At 38.4% G+C, this 13111-nt stretch overlaps 2 protein-coding genes across 3 annotated transcripts in view; both read left to right on the plus strand.

Moving 5' to 3' along the window:
- Positions 1-7055, plus strand: part of hykk.2 (hydroxylysine kinase, tandem duplicate 2) — a 31915-nt gene extending 24860 nt beyond the window's left edge. For both annotated transcript variants that reach the window (XM_023399844.2, XM_087172206.1), the window contains 4 exons: positions 976-1156; positions 1504-5581; positions 6551-6704; positions 6793-7055. In XM_023399844.2, coding sequence (XP_023255612.1) covers positions 976-1156; positions 1504-1946 — 624 coding nt within the window. In that variant the 3' untranslated portion in view covers positions 1947-5581; positions 6551-6704; positions 6793-7055. The remainder of the gene's footprint in view (positions 1-975; positions 1157-1503; positions 5582-6550; positions 6705-6792) is intronic.
- LOC111650060 (hydroxylysine kinase-like) lies at positions 5458-11186 on the plus strand. The gene is made up of 5 exons (XM_023399843.2): positions 5458-5581; positions 6551-6859; positions 8070-8212; positions 9063-9243; positions 10068-11186. The coding sequence occupies exons 1-5, from the start codon at positions 5578-5580 to the stop codon at positions 10505-10507; spliced, it is 1077 nt and encodes a 358-aa protein (XP_023255611.1). The 5' UTR covers positions 5458-5577; the 3' UTR covers positions 10508-11186.
- Positions 11187-13111: the final 1925 nt, after the last annotated feature.

The following is a 13111-nucleotide window of genomic DNA, read 5'->3' on the forward strand; positions in this document are numbered from 1 at the left end:
TTCTGACAGAGGAGTCAAAAGAATAATCAGAAGAGTTGTCCAAGAGCCAAGGAACACTCGCAGAGAGCTTCAGAAAAACCTGGAATTAGCAGGTACAGTTGTTTCAAAGAAAACAATAAGTAATGCACCATGCGCCATGGCCTCTATGCACGCTCACCGCGCAAGACTCCATTGTTGAAAAAAAAGCATGTTGAAGCTCGTTTAAAGTTTGCTGCACAACATTTGGACAAGCCTATGAAATACTGGAAGAATATAGTCTGCTCAGATGAGACCAAAATTGAACTCTTTGGATGTCATAGCACACACCATGTTTGGAGGAGAAATGGCACTATACATCACCCCAAAAACACAATACCAACAGTGAAGTTTGGAGGTGGGAACATCATGTTGTGGGGCTGTTTTTCAGCATATGGTACTGGAAGACTTCACATAATTGAAGGGAGGATGAATGGAGAAATGTACCTAGACATTCTTGATAAGAATCTGCTGCCATCTACCAGGATACTGAAGATGAAACGAAGGTGGACATTTCAGCAAGACAATGATCCCAAACACACAGCCAAGGAAACTCTCAATTGGTTTCAGAGAAAGAAAATAAAGCTGCTACAATGGCCCAGTCAATCACTCGACTTGAAGCCAATTGAAAATCTATGGAAAGAACTGAAGATCAGAGTTCATAGAAGACGCCCCCAGAACTTTCAAGATTTGAAGACAGTTTGTGTGGAAGAATGGGCCAAAATCACACCTGAGCAATGCATGTGACTAGTTTCTCCATACAGCAGCTGTCATTACCAACAAAGGCTTTTCTACTAAGTATTAAATAAATTTCATAAGCGTGTTCAATATTTATTCCCTGTATCATTCCACTTTATTACACATAACTTAATTTATGGACATATGTTTTGGTTTCAGTTCACAACTGACAACTGACTTATGTCTTGTACTTTTTTTTTCTTTTCTTTTTTTTCTTTCCAGATGGAACACCCTCATCTCAATTTGCTGCAGAGGGAGAAGTTCATATGGAGTCTGTCAAATCTCGCCCTCCTGGAAGCATACATCTATGTATTAGATGGAGATCCTCTTCAGGAGGTTGTGAAGTCCGTCATTCATCAGTACAAGACCTCTGTGGTCCCAAAACGCCCCGATTTCCGCAAGTGTGAGTTTGATATCCACTCATTAGATTTTCTCCTAAATACTTTTGTATTTCCTGTGAAAGATGATCTTTTATTACTATTACACTGTCAAAGTGAAATTGTTTAGGGTGAGCATGAGTGCACTTTTTTGACACCTCTATTCATCACATTCATATATATTTAAAACCAGTGCTGGTCGTACAAATAGTCCTTCATTCTCCTCTATGTGCCTCCCTTGACACAGCTTTGTTCAAATGGTTCTCATTGGTGGCTTGTGTGCGGTCATCAGAGACCAGATATGTCGTTTAATACGTGAGTGATAATGTATTTCAGTTCCCATCAACATCGTTTTATTTATTCCTTTTCCCAGGCATTAACCATGGCGACTTCAATGACCTCAATGTGCTTGTGCAGCCTGATGAGAGAGACGGCTACAGGATTTCCGGCATCCTTGACTTTGGGGACATGAACAGTGGCTACTACATCCATGAGCTAGCCATCAATATCATGTACATGATGACGGAGCATCCTAACCCCATTGAGGTGGGTGGACCGGTCCTCGCGGGCTGGGAGAGCATCCTTCCGCTCAAAGAGGCGGAGAAAGAATGTCTCTATGTGCTGGTGCTGTCCCGCTTCTGCCAGTCTTTGGTGTTAGCTCGTTACTCTGTGACCTTGCATCCGGAAAATGCAGAGTATCTGATGATTTCATCAAAGAGGGGAATCTCCATCTTCCATCAACTCTTTGAGCTTGGAAGGGAGCAGGTGGAGAAGGTGTGGTTTCAGAGTGCTGCTCAGTTCAGTGACAGAAAGTGAGGAATATGTGAGGGAAGCCGTTCACAAGCCGCACAATAGGAATATTGCACTGTGGTTTTTGCCCAGATGAATAACAATTTTTAGGATCACCGGTTGAAAATAGACAATAGATGATGTTTTCAGTGAAAATGATAATGTTGCAATGTGTCTGGATTAGATATACAAGAAAAAACATCTCTACAATTACCTAATAATTTATCAGGAAGGGTCATTATTTCTGGCAATGATAATTGACCAGTCAGTACATCTAAGTAACTGAATAATCTTTAATAAGTGCCTAAAGTCGTTAGGGTTTTACACTTCACTGGGCTTGTTTACCAAGGTGCTACTCAATGGTAACAAACCAGTGGGATGGACATCAACCTAAACGGTGAAGGCAATGTCTGTGTCCTGAGTCACTCCCCGTCTACTGTAGAGTGCAGTATTTTTACTGTCTGTCATTTTTGCTTGCCATTTTACAGATACAAAAATTAACAGTTGAATGACTCTACAGCTGCCAGGGATGAAGCTAAATGACAGTGATTAATAAGTGAAAAACACTATAGATTAAGCTATTGTCTATTATATAGGGAGTAAATCAGTGAACAAGGGAGGGATTTCAGTCGCTGTGGCTGTAAATAAATACTGCATGGCTGTGACAGGTTTGACAGGTTTATCAGTGTGTCCTTTTTATAATGGTGTGTACAGATGATGCAGTGGTTAAAGGTGCTGTCCACAAGGACAAAGAAACTGGGGTTGATTCCCTGTAGCTGGATGAAGTAACACAATCTGATGTGTGTTTGTGGAGGGGAAGGTTCACATCACATCTTGTGCCTTAAGTGAAATCCTCATGGGATGTATGCACACCATGTATCTATAGGTCCCTTTAGTTGACACTATTTGTGTGCCACTAAAATCCATCAGTTCATGGTGCATCCTGACTGTAAGTACTTCCCTTTTTACTGTAAGTTTGTAATGGTAATGAAGCATGAAGGACAAGGAGAGCTGAGATACAATGTCATAGGCAACAGATCTTGCACCTTGACAACTAAGTTTCATCTGGTTTGCCAAACAAGGATAAAACACTCAGGTCACATGTCAATAAATTGCAATAAGTCATAGGTTCAGATTAGCAGTCCTACAATATGAATTGATGTCAAATCCTTTTTTAACTGAACTTTTTAAAATCTGTGTTTGATGCTTTAACTCTCGTTAATGGTAATACTTTTATTCCGTTCCATTTATCTCAATAAACAAAAGAACCATTTCTTTAAGAGTCTGTTACAGTTTTTTTCATTATGTTGACTTAAACCAGGTATGTGTGTGTTGGGGGTGACAAACAGTTATGGCAATTACCTTATTAGTTTTTGACCTTAGTCCATTTCTTGTGAACTGAAAAAGGCTTAGAAGTAGAGGTAGAGCAACATTACGCACTAGAAATATGCATGTGATAGACTGTCAATTGACAACAATTGAAAAGGACAACTGCAACTATCTTGTGTGTGTATATATATATCTATCTATAGGTTTTAATATTGCGGCTGATTGGTGTATATTGTAGGTGAAAAATTTACATTTAACAAGCAGTGTTATGTGAGGTCTGTGTCACCATGCTAGCATGCACAGTCATGAAACAGTTGGTTAAATATTCATAATAACAACATGTGAGACCATGTTGTGCCTCTTTATGTCAGTAACATATTGTATAACTGCTGTATATCACTGGCGTGTGACCAGTTCTAAATTTACCGTTCTACAACAGTTTCTTTCATAAATAACTTAACCCCTGCGCTGAGGTGTGTCCTTACTCACACATTTTTATCTTTATCTGTTATTTAGTAAATGATTAATTTGTACAATCTTTGACCTACTTGGTAAAACCATCTTTGAAATTCAGTTGAGCCGAAAGGCCACTCAACCAGACTGGAAAAAAAACAACAACTGAAAAACAGAGTGATTTCCTCACCGGCTCCTGGGTGTCATTTTGACATCTGTTATTTCTGTGATAAAAGCAAGAAACAAAGCCACTGTAGGGATATATGTGAGATTTAGATTGGCCATTATAAAATGATGTTGCTAATTGCTGCATCTGAAGTTAAGTCAGTAATATTTGGCAATTTAATCATGGAGTGTTATTGCAGTATAACTTTACACTACTGATAACATTTGGTTCATGGGTTGTGCTTTTAAGTTGTGAAAATTGTTTAATTCTCATTGGCACGTATGTCCCAACAGATTCATATAACAAAGCTTTTTCTCTATGGTTGCACAAATTGCTCTAATCCAGCGTTATCCAAAGGAAACAACACACTTCGCCATCTCCCATGGTTTCAGCAATCCTGCAAAACTCTAAACAAATACAGAAATCTCTTCAAGCTTCAGAAGCCAACACATTTTTGAAAAGCATAAAACAAAGAATCTGTGTCATTTCCTTGTTTGCTGGAGTCTTACAGCTGAGAGGTTCATCACATTAAATCTCTACAACATTTCACTTCTAACTCCTACACTATTATGCGTGCTCAGACACTATGTTAAAACAGATTACAGATTAGATTAGGTACACACACATCTTTTTTTTTTTTTATGAATATTATAAATGAATTTTCTTGACATTTGATATAACTCACTGATTTTTAAGATCACTGAGCTTTACATTTTAGAGAATTTAATCTGCTATTTACTCTTGCATTATTTTGTTAAGAATAGTGGTAGAGTGTTAGATAAAGTATTTGTGTACTGTACAATATATCCGGCTGTCTTTACAGTTCTGGGTACAGTTCTGGTGTTATACTGCCCTCTGGTGGTCCTTAATGGTTCTACTTCCAGATGGGGTACAATTTTCATTAAAATGTGTATTAATACTAAGTATGGTAGCGTTCCTAATAGTAATTTAAAAGGTTATGTACCTTTTTATTGGATTAAGTACCTGTAATCAGCACATGTATGATATGGAGACAGGAAGCCTGATATGTTGCCTCAGGCTAATATTAAACTTACACTTCTTCCACTCTGTGGATGTAAGTCTTTGAATAAACTGACTTCAGGCTGTTTGCCAAAAAGTTTCAAAAACTTTGAATTGAATTGTAATAGTGGAAAAAAATATAAAGTCTATGCAACTGCCAAATAGCAGAAAACATGGCTCTCAGTAGCATAGTCCCTTAACAGCTTCATATTCAGTAAATACCGTGCAGTGTGCGTGTCGTGTTTTACAAAGTAAGAATAATACATCCAAAATCACTGCTAAATCTGGCTACATTCGACATTCAACACGCATACTGTAACAGTTGTTTACATGACATGATAGCACAATGTGTAATGTTTGTAATGTCTGTGTTACAGTGCATTTACCACTTCACTGCAATCATAGCAATGGTCTCTGTTAATGATAAGGAACCACATTGTGTTGGGGCATTACGGCAGTAAGAATGAAAACATGAAAACATGCCAATTTAAAATAGACCCGAAAGCAAATTATATGTTTTTAGTGTTTATTCAGGTCGGGTCAATAAAGTTTGTTCAAAAGACTGGTGGGGCTCTTGGCTGCAGATCCGGTTTTTACTGGCCTCTCCACAAACACACAGATGTAAATCTGTTCAAAAGCTTGTTCTTTTCACACTCTGCATTTCCAGCCTCTACTTCTCATTTTCTGATAATGGGTAAGTGCCCTTGTTTTCTGTGAAATTAATGGAAAACATATATACATACATATTTATATATTTATATATATATATATATATATGTGTGTATCTATGTATCAGTAATACTTAACGTTGAGCTTCTGGCTACTGTTCTATCCTATTATAACCTGATCTTTGGAGTACTGCATAAGGAGAATTTCTTTTTATTGTTGACGGGCATTCTGCTGCAGTGCATTTGTTTTCAACAGAGGCACCCTGTTTCGCAATCAGTTTTTGTATGAAGTCGACATTAAACAGTTACTGATCAGCAGTCTGAGTCTTGCTGAGAATATTAATGTCCAGTGAGATGTTGTCAAAGGCTGAGAAATTACATATTTGAAGGAATTTTTATGTTCCCCATTCATGTAAACACATATTTAAATCATTTTAGTATCAATGATATCAAAAGTCATGATTAGCTATTAGATGTCTTTAGTAATTGCTGGATGTAATTGCTGGATGGATTATATTCATAGGTAACATATTTTCTGAATGAATGAAGCACTACACTATTATTATTAATAGCAGCAGTGTCTCTGAAGTGCACGACTGTTACACCAGCATCCAAAGTTCCATTTGCATTTTGTTGACTGGGAAAGGGAATAATAAACAAATAAGGTCCTCAACAACCACGCAAGTCTCAATTATTCTGGTTTATGCTTAGTTATACGTCAGGTGGAGCCGTTCTGAGAATGTAGAGAGTTTGTTACACAACATACCAAGGGTCCTGTCAGACTTGCATGTGCCTCTACAAAGTTTCATTCCACCCCTTATACATTTTTCATGAATCCGTTGGGACTGACAAACTTAAAAATGCCTTTTGCCTCTTTTGCTGTGAACTTTAGCAGATTCACAAGTCACAGTTGGCGAAACTATCCAAATACTGTCTCACTCTGAAAGTATACTTATTTGTGCAAAACTGTGTTGTGATTCTACTGTTATGCGCAGATAATGCCACAGCTGTCAATCCAAGGCCAACTCTCACCCTGCAGCAGGCAACCGAACTGACGCAGCAACTGTATGGAGTGACGGTAACTGAGATCACCACCCTGCCAAGTTATAGCGACCAGAACTTCCTTGTGGCGGACAAGGAAGGTACCAAGTACGTCCTGAAGATCCTGAACTCAGTGGAGAGTAAGAACACCACCCTGATGGAGGTGCAGACTCTCACCATGTCCTTTCTACGCCAGCATGGAGTTCCAGCTCAGACCGCCGTGTACACCACCACAGGGCAGCTAATGAGTATGGAGGAAATAGGTAACAGCAAAATGTCTCTGCAGTCCAGCTTCATAACATACTTTCAACAGCAACATCATTTCAGTCATAATGTGAACAAAGAAGACGGAGTCCAGTCCCAAAACAAGTTAAATGTCTCGGTACCAACAAACTTGTCACCATGTGCAATTACTGCCTGTAGCATACACATTTGAATTAAAGCAACAAAACAAACACATGCAGCCTTTTCTGTCATGTACTGTACATATAGAAGTCATTAATTGATACATTACTGTCAGATGGTCTGAAAGAACGGAGCATTAGATGAAAAGACAATGCCACTTTTATATCTGCCTGTTAAATATGAAGCTACATCCAGCTGTCTGTTAGCTTAGCTTAGCACAAACAATAAAAGCTGGGGAACAGTTAGTTTCCCTCTGTCTGAAGATAACTGAACTCTGTTTTTTACAGGTAGGTTTTTGTATAGACTAAGGAGCCAAGATACAGCAAGGTTGATTTTGTCATCTTTTGACTTAGCCAGGAAAGCTGTTTCCCCCCCGGTTTCCAGCCCTTCTGCTAAGCTAGGCTAACTGGCTGTAGCCATATATTTGGCAGACAGAGATGAGACTGGTATTGATTTTCCGAGAGCGAAATTAGTATATTTCTCAAAATGTCAAACTATTCCATTCATCAGCTTTCTAGACAGAGAAGCTAAAAAAGGGCCCTCAACTTAATAAAGTTGTATTGAATTTAACCAAGTTCATAATTTCAACAGACAACCGTCATAATCACCCTCTATTCATTCCAAGTATTATTTCCTTTTGTTTTGTTACTTTTCTAAGTGGAGGGGCAAAAGTCAGACTTTTGTCTTCACCAAGATTGAACTTAGAGAATGTTTGTGGCGCTACTTCATACTGTACAAGTTATGTAGATTGCTGCTGCATTTCGTAGTACAGGAGGCACACTGAGGCTCTGTTGGAGGCTTAAGGGTATTTGTAATGTTTAACACTTCTCTGGTGAAAAAAAAGAACATTGCATTTTGATGCTGATGAAAACTAGAACAATGTGCACCACCCGCTTTGTCCAGTGTGAATGATCCAAGAGAAAACACAGGCCATGCTTTTTTTTCTGTGATCAAACAGTAATAAATCCCTCACCTTTGATAATTTCAAGATCTTAACCAGACTATACAGTTATGACACTTTACTGAACTGAACATATGGTTGTTTTTGTATTCACCCTAACTTCTTAGACTGTGGACATGGTGCTCAAACCTACTGTGTGAGGTTGCTGTCCTATCTTCCTGGAAAAACCATTGCAGAATCGCCAGTGACAACGTGGGATCTCCATAATTTGGGCAAGTTGGCTGCATCCATGGATAAGACACTGCAACAGGTACGTTTAAAGGTCTAATTCTATTAACAGGAGTTTTGGAACAGAGAGTTGATGCGGGATGACTTTCTTCTCCACAAACCGTTGCTGTTCACCGTTGTTGTTTAACAGTGGGGTTTTTTGAGCATTTTCAACAAAATCAACGCTATCAGTGTGTGAGATTGAAACAGTACAGTAGAGGACTATAAATCCAAAATGATGAGCTAGAAGAAAAGCTCCAGAGAGCTAAGGGGAACTTCAGTCGGGGGATAATTCTCTGCATACCTGTACGCAAGCAACCACTTTCAGATAGAAAAAAAAACTGGTTATATTTAAAGCTGCACTAATCAATATTTTTATATGCACAATGGCTAATGGCCAAGTGGTGATGAACCCGTAGTGAATTATTACCTGATTGCAGTTCAGCTCTAGAGACTGTTTCGGGATCTTTCAGCTCTTTGTTTGGGTTTTACAATTTTACTGTTTTGGCTCTCTTCAACCCTGTCTGCAGCTAAAAAAGCTCTAGAAGCCCCACTGTGCACCACCTGCCCAGCACCAAACAGCAGACGGTCAAAGTCTGAATACAGTTGAGTATTCATGTACTAAATATCCACTATACTATTGGTTGCTAAAATGGAGCTGATGAAGACCAAAAAAGAACTAAAGAGAGACTAGATCTTTGCCACGTGTCCAGAAACTACTTTTCTGGATGTGTAAATAAGCACCGTCTTGCTAACATGTAGCCAGCTTTAACCCCACAATATGTCAAACGTGTGGGAGAGTTTCAGCTTGTTGTTGAGGTCTGTCGACCAAGTTTCCAAGAAGTAAGGTGTCAAAAAGTTTAAAGAATAAAATAAGCTTTTAATTTTTTCAGCTTGTATCCCCAAACCTTGATGTCTTACAAAAAGACAGTTCACTTTGGAGTTTGTCCTACATTCCTCTCATGGAGGGCTACCTATCAGTGATGGATGGAGATCCCCTGCAGGAAGTGATCCAAGCAGTCATTGAACAGTTTAAATCACATGTGCAGCCCAAAATCAGCTCTTTCCAAAAAGGTAAGGCAGATAATAAGCCTTTATTCGTTACGTGTTGCGTATGGTTTAGTTTGAAACTCTATGTTTATGATTCTGCTTTTTTTAGTTTATATTGGAGGATTCCATAACTTCTGATTTATGGCTAATGCTCGGTGACGAGGAAGGACGCGGTGTGGCTTTTATAGAGAGACAGAAGCCTTAGGAAAGGTGCGAAGGCCGTGGTTGTTGTGTTGCAAGTGTAGTTTGCTTAATTTCAATGACCACAATCCTTCCATAAGAAGAGCACCTAATTAGCTAATTAATATTTTCATATTAATAATTCATCACGTCATATCAACCTAAAATTATATAGTTACTGCCCCCAAGTGGCCAAAACAAAAAAAAAATGTTATTGCAGGTTAAACGTGCAATAACATTACAGTTGCCTAATCTTAACCACAGTCTATTTGTCAAAACCACATCCCTAACATCAACCACACAGTAGCTGCAATGTGCAAATATTATATAAAGAAAGAATATCTGAAAGCGTTAAAAATATTCCCTGAAAATAATCCAGGGTTTGGCAGAATCAGTGTCCAGTATCAACGTGCTTATCTACCTTCACTGTTATACTATTAAGTGCATAAATTACTTTTTTTTTTTAATGGGATTGAGTTAAATCTACACTTACTACAGTGACAGACACTTTGTGTGAGGCTACTACCAATAGCTTTCTAGCAATCTTTGGAAACGAACGGCCACACTTTGTCTTCCCTGCACTAAATTACTAAAATGGTACAATTACTTCAAATAGATGTACAGTTTTCCCCCACAGTACATTTAAAGTGTTCTCTTGTCTTACTCAGGAATAATACATGGGGACTTAAATGACCAGAACATCATTGTCACACCTGTCGCCAACGGGCATCATGAGGTGTCAGGCATCTTGGATTTTTCTCTGCTCACAAATGGATGCTATGTGTTTGAAGTGGCAATATTAATCGCGTACTTGATGCTGGAGAACCCCAGTCCTTTGGATGTAGGTGGAGCAGTGTTAGCGGGCTGGGAGAGCGTTATGATGCTCAATGATGATGAAAGGGATTCCCTCTTCCTGCTGGTGCTCTGTCGGTTGTGCCAGTCTCTGGTTTATGGGAGGTACAATGTCAAAAAATACCCAGATAACAAGAAGTATCTCCTGACTACAGCCAGAAACGGGACTCGTCTTCTTACTAAACTCTGGGAGCTGGGCAAGAAAGAAGTAGAAAGGAAATGGTTCATAGATTCAAGGACATACTCAGACAGTTAATGAATAAATGTTTCTCAGTGGATGAGCATTTGTATCTTTAACCAGTAGGTAATGAGGAGGACAATTTGTTAAGTATCTTTTATCTTTTAAATCAGTTCCCTGTGTAACAGTAATCTAGATTGTATCTCTAAACCTGGGCAGATCAAGGTTTGAACAATTCTTACTTTTCAATTAAACTGGAATTTCATCATATTTGACTCAATACTCAGTTATCAGTGCTGGTTTACATCCATGTCTAGCATGACACTTCCTTTGTCTTTTCAGCTACTGTACCTATTTAGTTCATCAGGAAGATCCCATCAACAATTTGACCACTTACCTTCTGGGACATGGCAGCAGAAAGTCAGAAAGTCATCAAACACTGCAGACTTGGTGTTAATTTTTTTTTTTTTTTGATGGCCTATTAACTTTAATAATTACAGATAACTTGACATTTACTGGCTTATTAGAAGTGAGCATCTCATGAACACTCATTAATTATTATCAATGTTTATTTCCCTCAAACCGAAACACACATGAAACATTTTATTAAAACATGTCACACTGATGCAAGAAAGTCTTTATGCAAACAATAATGTAAATGTTGCCAGCTAAACTTCTATTATGTATTGTTTTATGAACTGAATAAATATTATATAGACTACATGAAGTGCATGTTGAAATTAAATATACAACCCTACAGTTTTCAGGCAGTAGTTGTGTGTTCAGTGAATCAATGTAAAAATCCAGATTGCAGTTTGTTCTGCAACATCTGCAAGACAGAGACGAGTGAAAGCCGGTTTGTTTCTTAGTTTTATTATTTCGGCTGTTGATCCTATTGTTTTGAAAAAAGAGTATGTAGATATGAATCACATTATTGTAATTATAATGTAATTTTATTGGTCCCAGAATAACAAGAAAAAACTGATCTTCTCTCCAGATAAAACTGTAGTGCTTATTAAAAAAGAAAAAAGAAAAGTTGAACACTAGATGGAGACATCAACCCATTTATCCCACATTCTGCATAAAAGGCTCCTTTTTGTGAATCCGTCTTTCAGACTCACCTTCATAAAAATCTTTAAATCCTCACAGTTGTTTGAGACATCTTCAGTCATTTTCTCTGACGAGAAAACCCTGAGAGGGTGAGGGCAGCGAAGTGGAGATCTCATGATGATGCTGTGTGAAATTTGTAGTTTGTGGAGAAGCTTGTGAACTTCCACTAACCTCTTCAAGTGTGACAGTGTTTCCATTTTTTCAAAACACAAAGGACTTTTAAGTGGAAGATTACCTTGGTTTATGAACAGGAAGTCACATAAAGAGCACCTTTTACATGACTGAGACAGAATAAATGAAAAAACCTTTATTCAAGGGACAAGATCTGGCTCTTGGTTCAATAACTATCGCATCATGCACAGATGAAAGTCGCAGGATTTTTTTTTTTTTCTTTTCACTGTATCTCACCTTAGCGTGCTGCTGTGCTCCAGACACCTCAGCCAGAGCCTTATGTCAACACGCCCAACACCATCACACTTCACACACACACCTCATCTACCTTTCTACATTTCAACCTCCCACCTCAAAGGCACCATCTGCCCTCTGCCCCCGCTGCAGCTCGCGATATGTACGTTCACTCATGCAGAAAAAATCACAGTGTGCGTCTGTGAGTGTCTGCCTGTGTTCATGTTTGTCCTCCGTCTGTTTCACTGTAGTTCGAGCACAGCGAACCCAAAGCGGCATAGATGTGAACCTTTGCACCCTTTCCCTTATAAGCCATGGTCCCTCCTCTTTCTCTCTCTCTCTCTCTCTCTCTCTCTCTCTCTCTCTCTCTGTCTCTCTCTCTCTCTGCCTTTTCTCTTTTTGTCTTTGTAATACTTTAAATCCATGTTCCAGAAATGATAAAATACGAAATAGAAATGGCAACACTCAAAGGACTTAGCTTAATACAGCAACCCCACTTATCAGTGCCATTAATCCTCTTGGCATTTCAAAACAGAGCACTGGGCCTACATTGCACCTTTTTTTCTTTTTTTTTTAAATACAGCACAGAAATTTAATTTACACTCCAAAGACCACCAATCTGCAGGCTTTTAAAGTCAGAATTTACTGTTTCAAAAAATATGCTGCACCCATTGTTGAGCCTCTTGAATGACTTTTCTTTATATTTTTCGTATGGTACATTTAGATATTCCTACAGCCCTTTTCAAACAAAGGCAACAAGATGCAGTACAGTGCAAAAATTATAGTGAAAGAAAGATTTGAATCACAAATTATACATTGTTTATTCAGTTATCTGCACATACATTTTTACGGTATAAAATAAAAATCTTTTTGTGTTTTACAAAAGTTCAGGATAAAAGAACAGAGAAAAATCTGCTAGCAGGAGCTTCTTATTATTATTTTTTTTACCTCCCTCTCTGTAATAGTTTTGTGAGTTTGGTCTGTCCACATGCTGATCATAAGCATCATTTTCTCCAGCGATGAGCTCAGTGTTGCTGATTTCCATTAAAGTATGTTTCTGTGACTGCAGTTCAGCTCCTCGGGCCATTAGTCAGATGTTTTTGGACTTTTCAAACATTACTGTAGTGAAAAAATCTTCATCAATCATTGACTGGGTTCATGGAGAGC

This window comes from Seriola lalandi, unplaced genomic scaffold (genome assembly GCF_002814215.2).
Source record: "Seriola lalandi dorsalis isolate HSWRI2012SDOR001 ecotype SW California unplaced genomic scaffold, Sedor1 jcf7180002052122, whole genome shotgun sequence".
In the NCBI taxonomy this organism is placed as follows: domain Eukaryota; kingdom Metazoa; phylum Chordata; class Actinopteri; order Carangiformes; family Carangidae; genus Seriola; species Seriola lalandi.

Coding starts and splice junctions, on each gene's coding strand:
- LOC111650060 (XM_023399843.2), top strand. Junction 8,213..9,062: donor TGGATAAGACACTGCAACAG/GTACGTTTAAAG, acceptor TAATTTTTTCAG/CTTGTATCCCCAAACCTTGA. Junction 9,244..10,067: donor AATCAGCTCTTTCCAAAAAG/GTAAGGCAGATA, acceptor TGTCTTACTCAG/GAATAATACATGGGGACTTA.